The 18825-nt window shown below is 29.9% G+C and overlaps 1 protein-coding gene across 1 annotated transcript in view; it reads left to right on the top strand.

Annotated features, from left to right (window-relative positions):
- The window catches only part of Ctl1 (choline transporter-like protein 1), an 81539-nt gene that overhangs the window by 23986 nt on the left and 38728 nt on the right, over nucleotides 1–18825 (top strand). The window contains exons 6-8 of the mRNA XM_075380104.1: nucleotides 9744–9910; nucleotides 13004–13093; nucleotides 17550–17689. Of these exons, the coding sequence (XP_075236219.1) occupies nucleotides 9744–9910; nucleotides 13004–13093; nucleotides 17550–17689 (397 nt within the window). The remainder of the gene's footprint in view (nucleotides 1–9743; nucleotides 9911–13003; nucleotides 13094–17549; nucleotides 17690–18825) is intronic.

Genomic DNA, 18825 nt, shown 5'->3' with positions numbered 1-18825 from the left:
TCGTGATGAACAAGCAGATAGGGAGGAGAGTGGAGTATTTCAAAACGCATAGCGATAGAATCATTGTAATAAGGATAAAATCAAAACCTAAACCGACAACGATTGTTAACGTCTATATGCCTACATGCGCCCATGATGATGATGAGGTAGAGTGTGTATACGAAGAGATTGATGAAGCAATTAAACACGTAAAAGGAGATGAAAATTTAATAATAGTTGGAGATTGGAATGCAAGCATTGGAAAAGGCAAGGAAGGAAATATAGTGGGTGAATACGGGCTGGGCAAAAGGAATGAAAGAGGGGACCGACTTATAGAATTTTGCACGAAGTATAATTTAGTAATTGCCAACACCCAATTTAAAAATCATAATAGAAGAATATACACTTGGAAAAAGCCAGGCGATACTGGAAGGTATCAGATAGATTATATCATGGTTAAGCAAAGATTTAGAAATCAACTCGTTGACTGCAAAACTTACCCTGGAGCAGACATTGATAGCGACCATAATTTGGTGATAATGAAATGTAGATTGGGGTTTAAAAACCTGAAGAAAAGGTGTCAGATGAATCGGTGGAATTTAGAGAAGCTTGAGGAAGAGGAGGTAAAGAAGATTTTTGAGGAGGACATCGCAAGAGGTCTGAGTAAAAAAGATAAGGTAGAAAATGTAGAAGAAGAATGGGAGAATGTTAAAAAGGAAATTCTTAAATCAGCAGAAGCAAACTTAGGCGGAATAAAGAGAACCGGTAGAAAACCTTGGGTTTCAGACGATATATTGCAGCTGATGGATGAACGTAGAAAATATAAGAATGCTAGTGATGAAGAAAGTAAAAGGAACTATCGGAAATTAAGAAATGCTATAAACAGGAAGTGCAAACTGGTGAAAGAAGAGTGGATTAAAGAAAAGTGTTCAGAAGTGGAAAGAGAAATGAACATTGGTAAAATAGACGGAGCATATAGGAAAGTTAAGGAAAATTTTGGGGTACATAAATTAAAATCTAATAATGTGTTAAACAAAGATGGTACACCAATATATAATACGAAAGGTAAAGTCGATAGATGGGTGGAATATATTGAAGAGTTATACGGAGGAAATGAATTAGAAAATGGTTTTATAGAGGAAGAAGAGGAAGTTGAGGAGGATGAAATGGGAGAAACAATACTGAGATCTGAATTTAAGAGAGCATTAAAAGATTTAAATGGCAGAAAGGCTCCTGGAATAGACGGAATACCTGTAGAATTACTGCGCAGTGCAGGTGAGGAAGCGATTGATAGATTATACAAACTGGTGTGTAATATTTATGAAAAAGGGGAATTTCCGTCAGACTTCAAAAAAAGTGTTATAGTTATGATACCAAAGAAAGCAGGGGCAGATAAATATGAAGAATATAGAACAATTAGTTTAACTAGTCATGCATCAAAAATCTTAACTAGAATTTTATACAGAAGAATTGAGAGGAGAGTGGAAGAAGTGTTAGGAGAAGACCAATTTGGTTTCAGGAAAAGTATAGGGACAAGGGAAGCAATTTTAGGCCTCAGATTAATAGTAGAAGGAAGATTAAAGAAAAACAAACCAACATACTTGGCGTTTATAGACCTAGAAAAGGCTTTTGATAACGTAGACTGGAATAAAATGTTCAGCATTTTAAAAAAATTAGGGTTCAAATACAGAGATAGAAGAACAATTGCTAACATGTACAGGAACCAAACAGCAACAATAACAATTGAAGAACATAAGAAAGAAGCCCTAATAAGAAAGGGAGTCCGACAAGGATGTTCCCTATCTCCGTTACTTTTTAATCTTTACATGGAACTAGCAGTTAATGATGTTAAAGAACAATTTAGATTCGGAGTAACAGTACAAGGTGAAAAGATAAAGATGCTACGATTTGCTGATGATATAGTAATTCTAGCCGAGAGTAAAAAGGATTTAGAAGAAACAATGAACGGCATAGATGAAGTCCTACGCAAGAACTATCACATGAAAATAAACAAGAACAAAACAAAAGTAATGAAATGTAGTAGAAATAACAAAGATGGACCGCTGAATGTGAAAATAGGAGGAGAAAAGATTATGGAGGTAGAAGAATTTTGTTATTTGGGAAGTAATTACTAAAGATGGACGAAGCAGGAGCGATATAAAATGCCGAATAGCACAAGCTAAACGAGCCTTCAGTAAGAAATATAATTTGTTTACATCAAAAATGAATTTAAATGTCAGGAAAAGATTTTTGAAAGTGTATGTTTGGAGTGTCGCTTTATATGGAAGTGAAACTTGGACAATCGGAGTATCTGAGAAGAAAAGATTAGAAGCTTTTGAAATGTGGTGCTATAGGAGAATGTTAAAAATCAGATGGGTGGATAAAGTGACAAATGAAGAGGTATTGCGGCAAATAGATGAAGAAAGAAGCATTTGGAAAAATATAGTTAAAAGAAGAGACAGACTTATAGGCCACATACTAAGGCATCCTGGAATAGTCGCCTTAATATTGGAAGGACAGGTAGAAGGGAAAAATTGTGTAGGCAGGCCACGTTTGGAGTATGTAAAACAAATTGTTGGGGATGTAGGATGTAGAGGGTATACTGAAATGAAACGACTAGCACTAGATAGGGAATCTTGGAGAGCTGCATCAAACCAGTTAAATGACTGAAGACAAAAAAAAAAAAAAAAAAAAATCAAATTGTCTGCATTTTTAATCCAATTATTATTTTTCTCATTCTGAGAAAAATAGTAAATGGTGTGCAAAGATTATTTAAATTCTTAAACTGAGACGTACTGTATTACATCATGAAGATGAGTGAACTTTCCACAATACTTCAGTACATTTTACTATTTTATTTTGATAAAGTGCAAATGCTGCCACAGGTCTTCAAAGAAATTTGTGCTGTTTATGGGTAAGATACATTATCATAGCAACAGCCAATAAATAATTGGTTCAGTTACTTTCATTCTGGAAATTTTGATGTCCAAGTTGATTTTGTTTGCCCTTGCAGTGGGCAACCAATCACAAAAAAACTGAATGATATTCTGTCTATAGTCGAGGAAGACCAACATGTAAGCATTCATGACATCGCCAATGATCTAAACATCCATCACTGAACAGCGTTAAACTATTTGAAGAAAGCTGACTACAAAAAGTTGCTCAATCAAATTTCTATCTGCGAATCTCTACTGAAACGTAACAATATTGAGCCATTTCTGAAGCAGTTGGTCACGAGTGATGAAAGGTGGATAACCTACGACACGATATGCAAAAAATATTGTGGTCGAAGCAAGTAGAAGCTCCACAGTCTGTGGCAAAGCCTACACTGATGCCCAGCAAGATTATGCTGTACTATGCATTTGGTGGAATTGGAAGGGCTTCATGCATCATGAGCTGCTGTCGCCAGGCAGAATGATAGACCTCAGACCTGTATAGTCAAACAATTATTGCAATTGCACCTAGCATTTCTAAAGAAACGGTATGAATTGGTCAACAATAAGTGTGTTGTATATCACACTGACTATGCCACACCACATACATTTTAACTACCCACCAGAAATTGAGAGAACATGACTGAGAGGTTTTAATGCATCCATTGTATAGCCCAGACCTGTCACTGTCAAACTATCACTTGTTTCGGTCTCTGCAGAACTTTCTGAATGGTGTTGAGTTAGTTTTGAAAATGCCTGTGAAAGCCATATGTCACAAATTTTTGGGCCAGAAACCACAGAAGTTGTATAGCAACAGGATGATGGTGTTGCCAGAAAAGTGGCCGAAGATCATCAAAAAAAGATTATAATATATGTGGTCCTATAATGTTATTTTCCAGTAACAATAAATGTATTCTCAATTTTGGTCTCCTAGCTCACTACTTTGTAGACAAGCTAATATATATTTATTTATGTATATATACAGTAAAATATATTAAGATTGTTTAATAATAAATGTCATAAAACATAATATACTATCATCACTTCTTTTTGTAACAAATAAAAATGTAATGTCATCATATTTTAATAATTTTAAGATCTTTCATTCAAACTAATAAATTAGATTTCAGTCTTATTACAAATCAAATTTATTTACAATATTCTCTATATGAATTTAGGCTTACAATAAAATTAGCAAATTTATTTATTTAAAAAGGCAACTGCCTGACTATTTAGTCAGATGTTGGTCGTTATTAAGTTCATACCTCATGATTAAAGTAAAGATGCCTACTAACAAAGGCAAAGTTTGGAACCAGAATGTAAGTTTCTCACTTACTTATTCTCACCTGTTTTGTTTCATCAGAACAAATAAGATATCCAAAATAGTCAAAAGCAAAATGGAATTTAGCTATATCTTTAAAATTAAATTCTAAATCTGTTTATTTCTTTGAATCTGGACAACATTATTATTATCAGTTACAAATTACTAGAAAAAAAACTGTTACAATTACATAAAAGACATCTAAATAATGTAATATTTAACTCAAATACTAAAAATATCTCAGAAAAGTAATAGATGGTTGTACATTCCTTTTATTTTCCTATCGAATATAGCTAGAATACCCTATATTAAAGGGTAATGTGTGGTGATCATATAAAAAATTGGGTATCAGGTTTTTTTGGTAAATCTGTGCGTTTTAGGGTCCAACTAGTTCATCTACAGCAAAAAACCATATGTAAGTGTATACGTACATATTTGTTCCACTACTTTTGGCCTTATATCTCAGGATTGACCGAACCAATTTTCTTCAAATTTGAGTAAAATATTTCTACATATGGGGCACTGATCATATTAATTTTTTTTATAAATCATTCATGCGATCTCATCTTATAAGTCTTTGTGCTCACACAGGATATAGCTATAGCTGTGTTTTTATGTCCCATAGTGATTTCCTAAGGCATTTTATCCTCAATCTGTGGTGGCAAGTGTTCACTAGAAAGGATGGTGAAGGAGAATGAACTAAAAGAAAAAGATTATTACTATTTCTTATTTTTACTTGCTTTATTTTGACTCATGTTTTTTATAATTTTTTCATGTTTGTCCTTAAATCTTGCATCCTTAATTTAACATACTTCCTGACATTGTCGATTGATGAAATTTTGAATCATCCCCCTTGTTCAGGGGTAAATTAAGATTGCGGATGTAAAAAATTGCAAAATTTGCAAAACGGCTGTGGGGGGATTTTTAAATCCAAATTAACCTGCTAATTAAACTCATGCAATGTATTATAATAATTTGATTAATGTATAACTAAAAAGTATAAAGCAAGTTTTTAAAAATCTTTTTTTTTCATTAGTTCATTAGTAATATGATAATTTTTTTTGTTATCAGAATTGATAAAAATTTCATTCATAACTGTGTTTCTGCTATTATTTTATTTTATTTTTTAATACATATTTTTAATATTTTTTCATGACTAAGATACTTGATTTAAATCTATGTATAGAACTATGTAAATGTGCGTATTTGTAGTTAGCAAACAAATTGCTTTTTATATTTATTAACATTTACATTTTTTTTTTTTTCATTAATTAACATCACCTTTTATTTAATAAAAAATAATTTTTATAATTATGCAAAATCAGATTTTATATAAACTTTTGATTTTAATAAAGTATAATTTTATTCTATAAAATGTAAACAAGACACATATTTTCTTAAAACTTTATACCATGCTTGCTTGAATATAGGTTGACCCCTCCCTATTTTTGAATTTAATTTTCAGGTAAAAAAGTTGCTAGAAAGTATCTAATATTAACATGAACCAGTGTCTTCTAAGACCTACGTTTCTAAACCAGACTGTTTTAAGCCAATCTTTGACCAAGGTCCTATCCATCCATCCACCTTTTTCCATTTACTCATACAATATTGTTTTTTGGTAGTGTTTATTTTGGCAATGTTTTTTTTCTTTAAAATCACAAACAATGGCAATTTTGATCTATCAGCCAACACATACAGCGTAACGATTATCTGTGCTTTTTCATTTCCATTTCTTTTAACACAGATTTTTCACCTTTTGCGTTGTCTCTTGTGTTTGTGGGCATGAAAAAAAAGCAGGAGTTTGATCAGCATTACCAATTCTATGTAGTGAGTAATTGTGTGTTTTTCTTAAATTAACAGTGTGATTTTGGAAAGCAGTAAGTTTTTCCTGGTAACCTGCTGGTAATCGTTGAGCTAACGTTGTGCAACGTCTTAAGGTTAGCCAATTCCTTTTCGTCATACACCTACACCAACCTAAACTTCCCTTAAAATTTCCCAAAATTTTTTCTTCAGCAATTTCCCAGCCTTTATTTTGATTGTGTTTTGTAATACAAAAACCTTTACTTCTATTTTCTTTAATGAATTTGACAACTAAACTACCCATGGTCCTCTGCAAGATTTCCGCGAAGATATGTGGTCAGTAAGAAGTCTTTCTGCTTCCTCCAACAACATAAGTTTTTTTTCATTATACCATATTTTCTGGCTCCATTATAGTTATTTGACTTTTTGACTTCAGTTATTACTTGTAATTTAAATTTCGCATCAAAATTTCAGTGAAACTTTTTTAAAATTTCACTCATTTGTGGGAGGAAGAAAATTATAATAAATAATTCTTTTAAATCGCGTTGATACCTTCAAGTCAAATAGCTTTAAACAGAGCGTTGAGAACAAAAACCAAGTTAATATACAACAAAACAATAGAAAAACTGTTATGAATTTGCAGTGAAGCCTGTTTAATGGATACCACTGTTTAAAAAACAATTTCAAAATTCTCTGACCAAAGTATAGAATTTTAATGGAACAACCTCTACATAAAGGACACCTGTGTTTATCTGGCACATTCTGATATTAACTGTTCATAAACTTTAACTTACATGCAGGTAGATAATAAGTCAGAGGTATAATTCCTGTATTGAATCACTATATCAAGATAGAAAATAAATTATAAAATGTTCACAAAAATAAATATTTAACTATTATTTGAAGAAAAAATTAAAATAAATTAAATAAAAACATAGTTTCATGGAAAATGGGAAAATTAAAAACATTCACTGATTATTTAGACTCATTTAATTATCCATTTTCTATAAAAGTTTGAAAATGTAAAATTCTACATCTTAAATTTACTTTTATTTTAATTTAAAAAATCAATATCTTATGAAAATAAGAAATTCTTAATTAGGTACTTTTATTAATAATAATAATAATTGATAAAAAACTGATTTTTTGATTGAAAAAACTTTCCTAAGAGGCATTTGTTATTTAAAATGATATATAAAAAATAAAAAAAATAAAACTTTAAAAAAAAATGAAGTCCCACCTTGTAAAACTGAAATATATGGGCTTTTTTTCTTCTGCTTTATCTATATTTAAAATTTTTTTTAAAAATATTACATTTGTATACATAGAGTTATCAAGAAATGTCTATAATTGTTTAAAATTATAGATCCCCGACCTAAAATGCAGAAAAGTTTTTTGAAAACTTTATTTTCTAATTGTAGCCTTTATCGAAGGGGGTGGTAGATTTAGAGAAAACAAAAGCAAATCTATTAAGCTTAGCCTATTTTATGACTATTTTTAGAGAATCTTTTAAAAAAATTATTCCCCACCTCTAAAGAATATATATTTTGTTTTTGTAGCTCTAACTTTTATTTATTAAATAAATTTTTTAATATTTTTCTTTACCACTTAGAGCTGTTGAAATTAAAGTAGCTTTAGCACATATATTCCAGACCCAAAATGAGAAGCAATTTTTTTCATTGCTTTCTTAAAATTTATGCTTTACTTTTTCAGTATTTAAGCAGTTCTCTTTTAAATTTAGTTTTTTGTTAGGCATCACTTCTTTATAAATAAGTTTTTCCTAAAAATTTTCCGATTAAATAAGGAAGCTTCTCTAAAATCAATCAAAATTAAATTTAAAAAAATAAAAATGTATTCTAAATTTGTGGATTTTGATGGTTAAAAGCTTATTTTGGTAACCATGGCTTGATCAGCAGAGCCAGGGAAGATATGCAGTACTTTGCTAGCTTTTTCTTAGACCAGAGATATAGAAATCCATCTGAAGTAAGTTATTTACCAAATATTCAGCTGTAACCAAGAACTTTCTGTACTGTATCAGGCTGTAATATCAAAAAATATTTGTATTTATATTTTATGCATACATCCTATAAAATATCATGTGTAGTCTTTTGTCATTTTTATTTTGGTATGCTAGAAGGAAACAATAAAAACTACACCTTATATAACTGATTTAGAATATCTTATAAACACATAATTTTTTTTAAACAATAAATAAAACATATTAAAAACATTTCCTAAAGTTTAACAAAAAATTAACAATACAGTATCATCTTCTGTTAGTCATTAACAGTTTAATACTGTATTGAATAGATTCATAAAAATTCTTTTGTTTTTTACTTTAATATAAAAATGTACAAAATGAAAATTCAAAATAATTTCCTAAATGCAGGACAGTAAATTAGGTGAATAACAAAATACACTACTATAGATGTATCAAGACAATGATAATTAACATAACATGCATATTTCGTAGACTTTGATTGAAAATAGAAAGCAATTAACAAATATATAGGAAATTAATAATAATATCTTATAAATGAAAGAACTAGGAAATACAATTGAAGATTTACGAAACAAAAACTGACAATATAAAAATACTAAAAGAAGCAAACTCCAGAATTAAAATTAAAGAAAAGAAAACAACAACGAGCGTTTGTTCAGAAGAACTCAAAAAAACAAGAGCTGACAGAATGATCAAGTATTGGGAAGCAATCAAAAGAAAAAACTGGTTTTAAGAACTCTGGTTTAAGAAGAATTCTTAAAAATAAAATATAAATTTTAAATTATACATGGACTTATGGAAATATTTAATTTTTGTTTAATTAATATTTGATACAAATTTAAAAATTTGTTGATTTTAGATTGGAAGCTTATGTCATTATTATCAGAAAATAGCACTTCTTTTATCTAACCCCCCAAAAAAATTAATTTGTAAAATCCATTAAGAAATTTTCTTATAGATTAAAACTAATTAAGTTTTGAATAAATGTACAAAATATACATGAACCTAACTAATAACTATTAATGCCAGTAATAGTCTAGTGGTTAAGACATCATAGCCAAATCAGCTGATTTCCAAAGTTAAGGTTACTAAGGTGTGAGTCATTGTGAAGGCTCGCGTTTATATGGATTTAAATGCTAGACTGTGAATACCAGTGTTCTTTGGTGACTGGATTTCAATTAACCACATGTCTCAGGAGTGGTTTACATGAGTCTATTCCAGACTACATGTGTACCTGTACATTTACACTTACATTGCAGCTATGTCAGGCCTGACAAGTCAGTAGCGGTAATTGCATTTGCCTATACACACACACCCAGACTTGGCAGTAACTAAAAAACTGGTTAGAGAAAAGAAACAAATATTAATGTTTAGATTGCTAACTGCAGGATTTTATTCTCTAATTTGATTGGTATACGTACTTTTGAATCCAGTCATATTCCTTATTTGATTTGTCAACAGGAATTATTATATAATTTAAATTAGTTTGTATTTAATTGAATCTGAACCTGGATCCTTGAAACAACTGTCAAAAGAGGTGATCTTTAAGTATTAATCAGTTGATGCAACCAATAATTTTAGTTTTAATTGATTTAACTCCCTCTCATTTTAATTGATTTAACTATTTTTTGTATTGATATAAGTAATGTTACAGATTGGTTGTATTAAGTTTTTCTTGAAAGTGATTTGTGATAATTTTTCGTTTCAGTGAACCAGTTTTAAATCGTTGTGTACCAGTACTGGCTGGTTCATTATCAAAACAAATTGTCGGTAATGTATTTGCAATGCTTAACAGCTGGGATTTTGTTGAACAAGTTCTTGGTGATTTATATGCAACATGGCACTATATTCTTGCTTCAACATTTTTTGCTTTGTGTAAGTATTTTTGTGCTTTACGTATATATCTGAGATGCTACCCAAAAGTTACTGAAATATTCAAAATAGTCCCTTCAGGAGCTCAGAACCAGTTCAAGCACTTCTATCATTAATAAAATAAATCCAAAAAGTCATTTTTAGTGAGTTAAGCACTGTGATTCTGCTTGGATTTCCTGTATCATGTCAGAGCTTCTCCCCTTCAATTTGGGAGTGAGAAAGAAGGATAGAGTTTTGTCAGATGAATGTGGTAAATGTGGAACAACCACCATGTTTTATTTTTTATTTATTTTTTGCTAAAAACTGCTGCTTGATGAAAGCAGTATGTAACTTTGCATTTTTTTATTTATTAAGGACCCGTTCATTCCTGCGCCACTTTGGATATTTCCTTCTTATGGCCTCCTTTAGTTCCATAAGACTACAATAAAATTTTCCATTAATCTTCTGATCGGGAGATATGAACTCTTTATAGATAATCCCATTAGTATTGAAGAAACAGATCATTAAGGACTTGATCTTGACTTGTTGGGCTTTCATTAGCTACCAGAAAGATGGTTTCTTCCATCTGCTTCTTAGTTTCAGGATCTTATCTGTAAACCTAGCCTTTTTCACCCATGATGATCTTAGAAAGGAAATCTGGATCAGTTCTTTTAGTTCATTGCAAACATTTATGTAATCCTCTTTTTTTTCGTTATTCAGTAGTCATGACATGAAATTTTTGCAGGAATCCTTCTTGTGTTCATTTCTTTTTACAAAATTCACTGAGATGTTCCGTACAATAATTCCAAGATTTACAGATATCGTTAACTGCCTACAATCTTCCATAATCGTATTCCAAACATCAGTGACATTTTCTCAAATAATGTTAGTAGATGATCCCAAACATTCATCTTCATCACCATGCTTGGCTATTTTTAAAACATTTAAACCAGTCATACTTTTGTGTCTTGTCTAAATCATCATTACCAAATGTTTGAACTAATATTTTGTGTATTTATGAAGCTTTTTTACCAAGTTTAAATTGGAATTTGATACAAGACACATTGTTCTCTAAAATCGGTCATTGCAAAATCAAAATTACAAGCAAATGTGAAAATGTTGAACTGTTTGCCATCAATAAATACAACCGCTTAGATCAAAATGTGCCGGTGTACTGTCTCTGAAAGATGTATTATTTTGCTACTAGCGGTGTTTGGTTGTACTAGCACTGATTCATAATATACAAATTTTGGGTAGCAGTTTGTATTTGAAATTATAAAGATTCATTTTAATTGTGAAATTCTTTATTTACTTTAAAATGTTATATTTGCTTTGTGAGCAAGTTCTGAATTTAAGTTCCCTTCTTTATTATCTTTTATTATCAAGTAAATATCAGTTACAAATTACTGTAATTTATTTTTGTGGAGAAGGATAATTTTTGTAGCATGAAAACACAGCCTAAAAGTAGAACCTTCTTAAGGTAGGGGTGGAAGGATTCTGCAGTAAAGATTAACAAAATTTACAGCACTTTCAGAATATTAACTGGGAGTGTGAAACTCCATTTTTCAGTTTTACTGGATGTTAAAGGGAAATCCTAAAATAATTTTGTTTTATAGCATCAATGGAAGACATTTTTAACTTTTAATCTCTGGAAAATGGTAGTCTAGATTAGGATTCTTTATTTCCTACAGGTTTTAGGGAATCCATACTTATTCCATTTCATCCTTTTAAGGATACTTAAAAACATTATGTAAAATATATGTAACTGGAATGATGGAATCCATTTAATTCTCATCATTGTTTCAGAGGTGGAAGGAAAACTACAGTTTTGTTTATATTAAGTATTATTGTTGTATTTGCCTAATTTAACATGTGTTCTCTTAACAGGTTCATTAGATATAAGAAGACTCAAACAATAATTTTAGGGCATTTCCTAAACTTAAAGAAAATACTAAGATTCATTATTGTTAGAGAAATTGTTCACATATTTTTCTGTTGTTTTTCAACTGGAGTTAGAGTCATTCAGTTTTCGCTTCCTTATGCAGGAGTGAGAAGAAAAAACGTTCCTTAGTGGAAGTTCACTAATGTAAGAGACCACCTCTACATAGGATTAAGAGTAATGTAAGAGTCATGTACACAGGATATCAAAAAAAGCAACTCTTGTTACACTTTCTTTGGTGAAAAAGATTGGGTCATAAAATGGCCATTGGAATATTACACAAAAAACATTTAATTTTGGAAAGTCCCTTTTGCATTATAAGAATACATCGAGATTTTCTGACCTCCAATTATGGACATTATATGCATTTAACTTTTCCACTAAGATACATTGTCAACTCTTCACTAAACATAATACGATCAAGAAAGTCTTCATTTTCATGCTGCAACATTTCATCACAGAATAGTCTGTAGGCTTCAAAGCCTACAACAGCTGTAAATGATACAGATGCATATGTTGTATAAGGAAACATCCTTAAAACATTCCACATTGGCATCACTAGTTTTCAGCCAGACTTCCTAACATACAGATTAGAGCTAAGCAAGAAAGACTCCCTGATACAGTCAACATTTTCTTTAAACACACTTGGTAGTCCTGTATTCTTCTCTTTACATAGATATCTGGTTGTTTCAAACTGATTACGCCATTGATGAATGTTATTGTCATTAGGAGGATCAAACTTTCTGTGGAATGCATGTAAAATGATCAGCTACAGATTCACATTTAGCAAACTGCAAAACACAGAAGGCTTTTTGTTCAGGAGTCATCTTTGCTCAAGGTACTTCAAAGTGGAATGATAGGGAATCAAACTATAGCCAGCACGTAACTAAAACTGTCGTTTTTGCTGTTTAATTCTAGCCTTAAATCAACATTGTACATCTCATCCAAGAGATATAACAAATTAAAACTCTTGATATTCTTTATTGTGCACCTCGTATTTATGCACTATTTGTATAAAAGATTCATTTATTTAAATATTGAACTACTAGCTTGCAGTAGATTTCTTATTGGGTGTGTGCGCGCGTGCATATGTGGGTGTGGGTGCACTCGCTATACTACATGTATGTAATATATATATACACATATATTTTGCAGTAATTTGTGGTTTTCTTTTTCAGTTTTATCCCTAGTGATGGTATCTCTATTTTATTTAATAGCAAGTATTGTTGCTTATGTTATCATGATTCTAGTATGTGTATCTTCATTAGGTAAGTAAATTTATTTATAGTTGTTTTTAAAAATAATTTTATCATGTGTTTTTTTTAAATAAAATACAGAGTCTACTCTTTATACATTATAAAATTCTAAGTGAAAGTTTGTACTTTTTAAATATTCTGCTACTATATATTTCTTCTTGAAGTTTAGGCGATGTTCCATTAGTTGCTGTATAACAGTATGCTATAAAACTGCTTTAGAAAAGCATTGTTATAGTTTACATGTTGTTATGGGATATATGTTAAAAGATTTTCTGTTTTATTGTAAATTTGTAGTGTCCAAGTGGAAAAATACTAGTCTGATGATGGATGATCATAGGTTCCAAACTATACAAATATTTGGAAAAAACAACAAGAATTCATTAACAGGAATATAGTGCAGGGCATATAACAGAAAAGAACCAAAGGTTGATGTGAACAAATTTCCTGCTTAGTTAATTTTCTCCTCTACCATTTTATGTTTTTTCAATAAAAATTTATATTTTATTGAAATTTGATATATTTGCTTCCAACATCTTCTAAAAAATAAATAATTCTGAAACTTTTACCTTTGTTGGCATCCATTTAAATGTTTTAATCATTAATAATTCCATAAATAATAGTTTCATTGAATTGTGTTTTATTAGAATAAAACGTTAACCTTTTTATTGTGAACAAAATTTTTATATATATATATATATATTATGTAAAATAATTTATCTTATTACTGCAAGTTTGTAGATCAGACCAGAGAACTCTGTTGGCTTTTACACAACTTGTGACTTCTCAGCATAATAACTGAAATTCAACTAACTTACTACATAATGGCTGAAATTCAACTGACTGGACAAAGGTCCAGTTAGGATGACTATTGAAAATAAGAATATAAAATTATCATATTTGAAATAAAATTTACGTAGGATTAGGAGAGAAATAAATTTAGTAAATACAAAGAAAAATTACTTTTTTGGATAATTCTCTTGGTAGACCACGATAAGGCTTAATAATAATAAGTATAAAATGTAAGACTTATAAAGAATCAGAAATTCAGACTACAGGCTCCTATGGTTGTGATAATGACCTAAACATTGATATGAGAGTATAAATGTACTAGCCGATCAGGGCTCGTTTCACTCACCTTCCCATCTAATCAATAATCATTATTAAATATTAAGTACTATGATTTTATTAGTGAATTAGCCAGTTTAGCCTGGACTCTCGCTGTGTTCGTTATTTTCATTTTGTGAGAATAATACTAATAAATAATTATTAAATCCTGTAAAGCTTTATTTCCTCCACTGTTTTTCTCATTCTCTGGTATGCTCCTGCTGTGGACGAACATATCCTTCTTGGTTCCCCTTTCCATTCTTTCTATTACTCTAGAATACCCCACATCTTGGGAAGGGATCAAGGTAGAAAGTTGATAATCAAATATATCATAAAATGGATAGTCTATTATTTTTACATTGAAAAACAAAATGAAAAATGGTATTAGATTGTCATCCAAGAGGAAAAATTCACAATTTAATCCCAAGCGGACTAAGGCCTCAGTCGTGGAGGGCTAAGACCTTATCATTTTAAGGGTATGGCTTAAAACCTTCCCTGAGGTAACACATTGTGTTACCCCAGGTAACACATTTCAAATGGATTGCTTTCAAATGAAAATTTGAAAGCAATCGGTCAATTGGTTCTTGCATGACGTTGTTGCAAACAGCCAGACCTGTCACAAACTTTTGCATTATATATTGTATGTAAATAATAATTTTATCTAGTAAGAGACTATTTTCTTTATCATACAAAATTTTAAAATTGAACTTAAATAACATGTAAAAAAAGACCAAATCTATAAGACAGAAATTCTAAAATCAATAAAATTTGAATGAAAAATTCTGCCCAGTATTTATTGAAATATTTAGGTTTGAAAATGTAAAAATTAGAATTATGTTTAAATAGAATCTTAATTGTAATTGATAGCATATTTGAAGAGGTAATGATAAAAATAATATTTAGAAATGTGTTTATAGAATGAGAAGGTAGCAGCCAAATGAATGCTATACACACACTTGCACTCTCTCCCTCTTGCCCCTCTCTTGCTGTCTTCTGTTTAGCCTCTGGAACCACCATAAGGTATTACTTCAGAGGATGATATGTATTAATGTGAATAAAGTGAACTCTTGTACAGTCTCAGGTCAACCATTCCTGAGAAGTGTAGGTAATTGAAACCCAACCACCAAAGAACTTCAGTATCCACAACCTTAGTACCTTAGTACCTTAGAACCTTAGTACTGTCGACTTCAAAATCAGCTGATTTGCAATGATGAGTTAACCACTAGACCAGTCCCCCCCCCTCTCTCATCCCTCATATATATAAATTGAAAACATTAAAAAAATGACAAATTTGAAAATTTAGTTATATAATGACCAAGTACACTACTTGTAAGCAGCAGATCTGAATTTTGAAATCATTTTATTGGTTTGGTAGTTATAAGTTTTAAACATTTTAATACAAATAAAAGATGATTTGAAACCTTGTAATTGATTAAAATACATTAACCATATATTTTTTTCATTGAAGGTTAAAATATTATTGAAATGAAATCAAAAGAAAAGCAAAATTATTCAAAAATAATGAAGGGAGAGAGAGCTAGCCAAAGTTAATACTGTTATGTTTTTTAAAAACTTTGATGGTACAGTATTTAATTACAAATATTAATGAATTACTCTTTCAAGCTGTTTAAAAATAAAACTTACAAAAATGAATTATTATTTAAATTAATGTTACAATTCTGAAATTAAGTATTGGAAAGTTTTTTAGAAGAAAGAAAAACATTTGTTTAGGAATTATGTTTTTACCCAAGTAATAGACCTTGCTCATTTTTCATTAAGTCAGTCATAATCATCATTTTTTAAATAATTAACTTAAAAGGATACCAATTTCTATATTTATTGAAACAAAACAAAGTTGCTGCTACTCTTTCTTAATATTGACACTATCTGAATGGTGACTGAGAATGAATCATGTAGAAGTGATTCATTTATTCCCATCCAATTGGTGTAATGATGATTTATGTTCAACCTGATTTATGATTGAATTTTGCCATGAGTAACTTAATTCCAATTGAATTTGCCATACATTTTGATTTTTTATTCTACTATGTATTCATAAAAAATTACTGTATAATGTGTTGTACAATTTTTATTAATAAAAATAGTTAACTTAATTTTTACAGACATATAACGTAAAATCTAGTTTTTTCTACAATGCTTATTCACGTGGGACAGATAATATCGTCATAGTATGAGTCATACTCATACTCCCTCCATTAATTTTACAGTAGTTACATAAACAATAGCATTAATGTAATCCCAGAAAAAGGAATTCATCAGAATTATTTTCAGTAATCTAAAAAGCCAGTGACTTGGTTGTCCTGTGATCCAGTGATCTAGAAATGTTATCGTGTAAGTATCATGAATGATATAAGCCCAGTAAACAGGTACTCATGAGGTAATTGGTTCCCTGTCTTGTGACTGTAGATATATATAACTAATTATTAATCTCAAGACACACAATTTTTCTGTAGAATAAGGAAGATTCAATTATTTCATCATTTAATTAACCACACAACATTGATGTAGAACTATTCATTGTATGCACCCTAACTGCATGTGGATTTTTGATAACCAAATTTTTACTTATATCTATTGCTTATTCCAATAACATAAAATGTTGCCTCATCAGTAAAATAGATGTGAGGAAAAAACCTTGTCAATTTTCTTCAAAATGAGATCAGGAAAGTCCCTGCATTCACGATGATGATTAGGTTTTGTTTTATGGAAAATTTGAACTTTATATGCGTAAAACTTAGATGTTTCTATAACACTTTTTCCACTATAGAATTTGATATGTGTAACTCCCATGTAGTTTGTCTCACCAACTTACCCAGCGATTGACTAAATACATCTTGAATCACCTCGACTAAATTTTCACTAATTGGTAGCCTTTCAGTGTTTTAATCTTCTCTACTGAAATGGTCTCTTAAACTTTTTCATCCATGATTAATAAATTATATATATTGAGGATTACTGTCTTTGGTTTCAAAACATTCCCTGAATGGTAACAGTAAGCTTTGTTTCAGCTAACCATATAACACAGGTTTTTTTTTGTACAGAACCCATTTTTAAATTAATAATACAGCATTCCTAATCGCTGCACTTGAATGTAATTTATTTGTTTAAATCTTTAACATACATAAATATGCAACAGTAAGATTAAAATATTATGAGTTACAACTGAAGAATAAGAGATCTTAATTGGGATAATTTTTTACAGACACCCTGTATGATGCAGTTTCATTTGATCACTTTGCCTCAAATTCTGTTTTCACAATCAGTATTTCTGGATCTACTTATTATTTTTATCATGCTATAATGATATCTTTTTACTATGTCTCAGTATGTTTTAAAATTTCAGTTGGAACTCTTGCCCTTTGGTGGACATTTCTAGATATAAAAAAAGAGTTGGATAACACTCCTGAATCAGAGTTATTAGAAGAATCGGTACAAAATGAACGAGCTTTTCTAATCTACGCTTTAATTACTACTGTTTTTACGGTAATTTTTTACTGTGATTTTTATTATTATCATACTATATATACTTTAGTATTTTTATTTTATTTTTTTTTTGTTGATTTTTTATATTTAATCATATTATTGTAAGAATTGTTGCAAATAGGAAGATGTAGATTACAAATAAATTGTCATTAACTTTATAAATGTTATTATTTATTAAAGAGGTAACATTAATTTTAACCAGACTTGATTTAAGCTCAGATAAGAATGGAATATCTAGAGATAGAAGGAACATCAAAGAAGTATGTAACATCTGACTTATATTACCAATTTTAAGCAATTTTAAGCAATTGTGCTTTGTTTTATTTAAGTTATCTTAAAATTATTATATCAAGTAAAAACGTACAATAATTTAAGTATGAAAAGAAGATAGCAATTTTATTATCATTGGTACTGAACAGAAACTTTTCATGCTAGATAAAAAATCATACTTGTCCTAAAATGATTCCTTAATATATTTCTTAGTTAAACTAAAAAAACATTGTTAGACATCAGAAAAGTAAGATTGTACATTTGGATTGGTTTTAGAAAAGCAGCAAATTCTTATACGGTTGAATTTTGTTATAACAAAATCATTGGGGCTGCTATGATTCTTTCATTGTACTGAAATTTCATTATAGCGAATTTTATAAAGTAACCATGCAAAATTTAAATCATAACAGTACAGCATTAAGGAAAATTGATTACCAGAACAAAACAATAATTAGTGAATTATTGTCCACTTATAAAAAATTTGTAATTTTTTATTGCAGTGCCTTTCTAGTTGCAGCATTTAAAATGAAATTTTGAACGGATTAACATTTTGAAAAATATGTTCTGGAATGTCTGGTAACATAGTGAGATATGATTGAATATTTGTTAAGCATTTGTTTACATCACTCAGAGACAACTTTATTTTGTCTTAACTTTTGTCATCTTCATTTTCACTCTCACTGTTTTCTGAATCACAAGCTACTAAAGTTGAAACGGACGAAGCAGAAGAAGTCTTTACGTTCTCCACAATTTGTTACTCATTTCATTCGCAACCAGTAGATCGTCATCCACACTAACATAGTCCTGGAATGTCACTGATTTTGAAATAAGAGCTAATGAATTCACTGCTGAATCCCACAAGGCCC

This window comes from Lycorma delicatula, chromosome 12 (genome assembly GCF_047948215.1).
Source record: "Lycorma delicatula isolate Av1 chromosome 12, ASM4794821v1, whole genome shotgun sequence".
Lineage (NCBI taxonomy): Eukaryota > Metazoa > Arthropoda > Insecta > Hemiptera > Fulgoridae > Lycorma > Lycorma delicatula.
The sequence above is the reverse complement of the archived record's forward strand: the minus strand, read 5'-3'. Positions and strand labels throughout refer to the sequence as shown.